Genomic DNA, 6,000 nt, shown 5'->3' on the forward strand with positions numbered 1-6,000 from the left:
TTTTTGTATCCAATTATAGTAGAGTCTCATTATACAAAATGTAAACACTTGTTAAAAAGTTCAAGATCTACAGTTGTGAAAAATGTGACTTGCATTTGAAATGTAAACTGATATAATGCTTTCCAATTTGCAGACCACTTGAAACAACAGCTCTGAGAAGTATCTCTCTGCCTCCCCCTCCATTAATCTCAATGAACTCTAGAGCCCAATACTGACATTCAGAGTGCTAATGATTCTATTATGAACAGAATAAGTAAGGCAGCAAAAGCCAAGACCAGCAACGTAAGAGCTGCTGCTGGAAGAGATGCGGTAAGAGGGATGAGATGTTGCAGTGTCATCAAAACCAAACATCAATGGGACAGGTAGGAAGAACAATAAAAACAGTACCCACTGTACATTTCATTCATTTTTTCCACTTGATATTCAAATTTCTAGGATGTCTACCACTGACGGGCAGATGGCAAGAGGCACATCCTGATGCCTGAAATACTCTACAGAAAAGGTGCTTCAACTAGCTCGAACTTACCTTGTACAAGTAGAGCTGACCTACACAAATTGACTTACATTTTAGTTAGCTTGTTACACCTACTTGTCACATTTATCTTAATTAGACCCTAAGTGTTCCCAGTCAGAAACTACCTGGCCTTCTCGGCCCTCATATGACATAGGGGATCAGTATGTGCCGTAGATGCTACTGTAACACAAAGAACAATGCAGTACTGGGCCAGAATAGCCACTGAGGAGGGAAGGCTTAGCACTCAGTTTTGGTAGCACAGTGCATACACAGTTAACTCCAGACACACCACTGACAGAAGAGGAAGGCCGTGCAGTTGGTGCCGTGGATCTCAAGGGACCCAGCCAGAGGACAGAAAGCAAGGGGCTCCAGAGAACTTTCAGTAGGACCTAGCAAAACAGGACAGCAGAGGTCAAAGTGCATTTGGCCATCCTCTCCTCACCAGGAAAAAACGGCACATTTTCCAAAATACTAAAATTTGAGTGCACCTAAAGGTTAGTGAGTTAGAAGTTTTTGGCTTTCCAAGCTCTATCTGGTTTGCGGGGGTAGAAGAAATCCCCTGTTCTGTGCTCACTCCTTCACACTGCCACAGCCTGCAGGCAGCAGCACAGATCCCCCTTCTCTCCACACTCTTCCTCCTCCCCCTGGGGACCCATGGGAGCAGTAGTAGCCACTGGTTTGTAACAGCCACATCATATTCCCTGATAGAAAGAGCCTGTTCATGGGCTGGTATGGTGGATACTTCGCTGTAGGAAGAGGAAGGTGTGCAATAGCAGCAGTGCCCAGTCTTTGGGCAGCAGGAGTGTAGCTAAAGGTAGAGCCAGAGCCTGAAGCGTAAGGAAGGGAGAGGAAAAGAGGAAAAGCATCTTAGAGCCACAGCGAAGTTAGCAGCAGAGGCAATTTGCCCAAAGGTGCTTTTAAAAACCACAGGAAAAGATTTATGTTTTCCCTACGTAATGTGGCTTTTCCCCTTTTCCAAATAAACTAAGTTAACAACAATGTTTTGACTATTTTCAAGCACGTTCTCAAAAGTCACCTCCCCTCGACCTACCCAGGCAGAAGTTCCCAAATGTTTTAGCCCAGAGCTCCCAGGAGCGCATGCCAGAGAGCTGGGTGGCCGCGCCACGCTGGCTGCTCTCCAGTTCCCTTATTCTTTAAGTTGTGCTGAAACACGGTTGAAAACATCAAATTTTCTCCTAATACTTTTCTACCCAAACAATCCCCGCAGCCGCCAGGATGATATGTCTGTCACAGAGGGAAGGGCACGCGTCCAGGAGACGCTTTGTCACGAGAGGTGTCCCGCATTACAGCTCGGTCTTGAAGAGGAAAACAAAACGCTTCCTATCATCACATGCACTGACCTGACTGTGGAAAGCATCCTTTCCGTCCAACAGGGCAGGCCATATGAAATAAACACTTATTTTTAAAAGTGCCCGGTACGAACAGACCCTCTCCCAACTGGAGCGCTGTTGGAGCAGGTGAGGACAAACCTGCCCCACGCAGGTTTCCCAAGGCACCGAGAAGGAAGCCACAACCGAAGCAGCAGGGCAAAAAGCCCACTTTGGAAGCAGCGTGGAAGTTTTGCACGGCAGATGGCTGACACGGCGGCCATTTGAGGGGGTGGCGGTGGGGGCAAACTAAAAAAAAAAACGAGTCCGATGACAGCAGCGCCCGCGGGGGCAGCCCCACGGGTGGACCCGGCCACGTCCTGGCACACACGCGTGTGCTCGCGGCTGTCCCACTGAACTTTTGACCCGGTGGCGGCTGCCCCCTCCCCAGCCCACCGCTGTGGCCGGGGTTTGAAAAGCGCAGGAGCCCCGCGCCTCCTCGCCAGGCGCCTGCATCTGCCGGAGCCAGCATGGGGGCCGCCTGCGCCCACCCCTTCCCCAGAACAATGCCCAGCGCCCGGCCTGATGGATGCGCTCCTTTATTCCGGTTTTGGACACCCCTTTCCCGGCTGCTCGCTGGTCCAGGGGAAAAGAAAAACAAAACATCTGTTTCCCAGGTTTCTGCCGCGTGCAGCTGCGGATGGCAGCCCGCATCTGGAAGCTTCACTTTCTTTCGGACCAATAAGTGTAGGGCAAAAGGGCTGCGTTTAAAAAGGGAAAAAAAAAAAAAAAAAAAAAAAAAAAAAAGAAAGAGCGAGCTCTGCGCTGCCTCACTGTACTAAAGTCCCCAAACTTCTCAAATACCACAGGCAAATCTGCTTGGTATGAGAGGGATGGGTCCAGATGGCCTATCATTACCGAGCCTTGCAACAAAATACGGGCAGACCTACCAGGAGAGAAATCAGAGAGAGGGAAGAAAGAAGAAAAATGAGCTACAGCTCCTTTTTATTTTTATTTTTTTAAACATATGGAAGATCAGGTTTTGTCTGCTCTGGGGACTGCCGTGATTGCGGCAGAGACACTCTCAGTGTGCTAACATCAGCGTAACCGGGAGGGCAGGGGATACTTGTTACAAACAAATCAGGGTTTGTTTAAAACTTTTGCCTTTGCAATAATGTTCTAAGAGTTCAGAACCAAAGCCACCTGAGATACAGTAATATCAGCAAAAAACAGATCCACCAGGCAGGTTTTAAGTAGAGAGGAGAGCTCAGCCCTCCCACCATCAGCAAGAGCTGACAGCACCCATTGATGAGACATCAGAGATGAGGGACACAGTTGGACAAGCATTTGCCACGAACCTCCAGCAGTCTGAGCATCAGCACCCTTCAGACGAAACCCCCAGCTGCGTGAGCTCTCCATTTCCAGTTCAACACAGAAAACACGCTTGCTCAAGCCACCTGCTTTACTTGGCATTAAAGCAGAGCAGGGCTTGCACCCCTCGGTTGCCCTTGGTGGACAATATCTTTTGAGGGAAGGGGCAGCAACGTCTTGAACCACTTCCCTTCAGCCACAAGCAGTCCCCTCAAGAACCAAAGCCAAACCAAGAAAACTCCATTCGTGCGCACGAGCACAGCTTGAAGCCTGTTGGCTGGCCGTTTTGTTCTCCAGCACTGCCTCAAGTTGTAGCACTCCCTAAAAGCCCAGAATGACCACCTCCGTTTCATTCGGGCACCCCACAACGCAAAGCCCATCTCAGACACCAGAACACCAGCTCTGAAACCAAGTGGGGAGCCTCCTTTCCGCAGCTGAGTAAAGCACAAACCAGAAGTCTCCCACAGCAGTGCTCTCAGAGGAAAGCAAACAAACAAACAAGAAGCATTTTAAGTCCCCTTGCTGGCCACCAGTTTCATGCCATGAGCTGTTGGTGTACGCGCTCTGTGCAGCGTGCTGCTCCCGTATCCCTGAAGCCACAGATAGGACTGGAAGAGGCACCAAGATGGTGAACTTCAAGGAAGAGCAAGTCCCTGTGCTGCTGGCGGCATGCGGGGAGGAGGAAGATTCACTCCCCGTGCCTTTAGACGCCAGCTTCCGACAGCTGAATCTCTCCTCTCACGGCATATCCTGACTTTAACCGTGGTTTCCACCGTCCCTCGCAAAAATCCCATCCTGTAAAGCTTTAAAGCCCGTTTGTGCAAACCACCACAGGTCATCTGCAGGCGCGGGTTCTGGCGACGTTGTTGGTGGGCCAGTCCTTGCTCTGCATCCTGCGCCCACTCCTCGTCCCCCAAAAAGCAGGGGCAATTTGTCCCAAGCGACGGCAACTCCCCTGTCCCAAGCGTGCTCCAGGAACCAAAGGGGAGCCCACATTTACTTCGCCTGTGAAGCAAGCCAGATGCTAATTGCCTCCAAAGGTGAAAGGCTAGTGCCTCGGCCCTTTTATCATTGTAAATTCAGGTTCCTTCAAGACTTTGCGCTGCTGGGCCCGGAGAGCCTCCCCCTTTAATGGGTTTGCATCAATAGGAGGGGGAGGGGAGTTCCCTTTCGCAAGAAGTTGCATCATTGAGAGACCTTATCCCCTTTCAAGATTTCGCACCGCATAAGGGATTCCCCCTCTTCAGAAATTCACATCCTGCTCAAGGAGTTTTGCTCTTTAGGGCTTCGCACATCCTATTGAACTTTTAAGCATCTTTGGAATTCGCATTCAGGGGGCAATTACTGTCTTAAAAAACACACGCCACCGCGTTATTCACCCGGTTTATTGCCAATGTGCCGGCAAGAATAGCTTTTCACAGCCAGCACAAAAGCTCTCCCACTGCCGGGACGCACTTTGTCGGTACCACTCGCGGCCGGATCAGAGAACACAGAAAGCGCTGGCGGCGCGCTCACCCACACGCGCACAAATCCACAGCCACCAGCCCGAACCGAACAAAAACACGCACCCGGAGGAAAGTTGGGGAAGAAAAACGCGCAAAAGCGCCCCAAAAGGCGCCGGTCCCGCGGGGCGGAGGGCGAGCGAGGTGCCCGAGCCCCCGGCACAAAGCGCAGCCAGGCGGGGACCCCGGCCCCAACAAAGGGCACGGCCCCCGCGCACCGGGGGGACCCCGGGGAGGTTGGGGCGGGGGGGGGGCCCCGAGCCGTGCCCTCCTCCCGCCTCCAGCATTTGGGGACGGGCACGGGGACCCCCCCCAGGGCACGGGGACCCCCCCAGCTTTGTGCGGCCGGGTGCCCGGCGGAACAATGCGGCCCCGGCGGCACCGGCACCGGGGGAAGGAGGAGGGGGGGGGGGTGCTCGGGGAAAGTTTTGGGAGTTGCGGCGCGGGGCCGGGCCGCGGGGTCTCACCTCGATCTCGAAGTCGGGCAGGCGGAAGGCGGTGCGGAAGAGCGAGCAGAAGTGCGCGATGGCCGGCACTTCCCACCACGAGCGGAGCTCGTCCAGCGCCACCGCCGCCTCCGAGCCGCCGGTACCGGTCACACCGCCTCCTCCCCCCCCTCCTCCTCCTCCTCCTCCTCCTCTTCCTCCGCCGCAGCCGCCGTCCTCCTCCGGGCACATCTCCGCCGCCCGCTGCCTGCCGCTGCCTGGCTGGGCGGCTGGGCGCCGCGCTGGAGCTGAGCTGGGCTGCGCTGAGCTGCGCCGCGCTCCGCCCGCCCCCCGGCGCCACGCCGCTCAGCGGCCGCCCCCCGGCGGCACCGCGCTGCCCCCTCGCTGCCGCCCGCGCGCGGGGCGGGGGCGCTAGGGCCGGCGGGGGCGCTGCTGCTGCGGGCACTGCGAGCACTGCTGCTGCTGCTGGTACTGGTACTGCTGCTGCTGGTGCCGGTACCCCTGCTGCTGCTGCTGCTGCTGCTGCCCCTGCCGCGGGCGGCCGCCACTCCGCGGTCCCATCCCTCCGCCGCCGCCCGCCCGCGCCCTGCAGGCAGCCGGCGCGCCGCCGGGAGCAGATGGGCGCGGGGCGGGGGCGGGGCCTCGCGCCGGCTGAGCCAATGGGAAGGGCGCTGCCGGCCCCGGGGGGCGGGGCCAGGAGGGCGCGGAGGGGCGGGGGCGTGGCCAGCGGGGTGTGTGTGTGTGTGTGGGGTGGGGGGGCAGCGCACGAGGAGGGGGCGGGGCCGGCGCTGATCACAACAACAGGGCACCCGCGCCCGTACGGCCACGCCCATAGGGGG

The 6,000-nt window shown here is 56.0% G+C and overlaps 1 protein-coding gene across 2 annotated transcripts in view; it reads right to left on the minus strand.

Annotated features, from left to right (window-relative positions):
• The window catches only part of CECR2 (CECR2 histone acetyl-lysine reader), a 93,163-nt gene extending 87,540 nt beyond the window's left edge, over window positions 1-5,623 (minus strand). For both annotated transcript variants that reach the window (XM_082775587.1, XM_082775586.1), the window contains exon 1: window positions 5,183-5,623. In XM_082775587.1, the coding sequence (XP_082631713.1) occupies window positions 5,183-5,392 (210 nt within the window). In that variant the 5' untranslated portion in view covers window positions 5,393-5,623. The remainder of the gene's footprint in view (window positions 1-5,182) is intronic.
• Window positions 5,624-6,000: the final 377 nt, after the last annotated feature.

The sequence above is a fragment of the Aythya marila genome (genome assembly GCF_965140915.1).
Source record: "Aythya marila genome assembly, chromosome: 1".
In the NCBI taxonomy this organism is placed as follows: Eukaryota; Metazoa; Chordata; class Aves; order Anseriformes; family Anatidae; genus Aythya; species Aythya marila.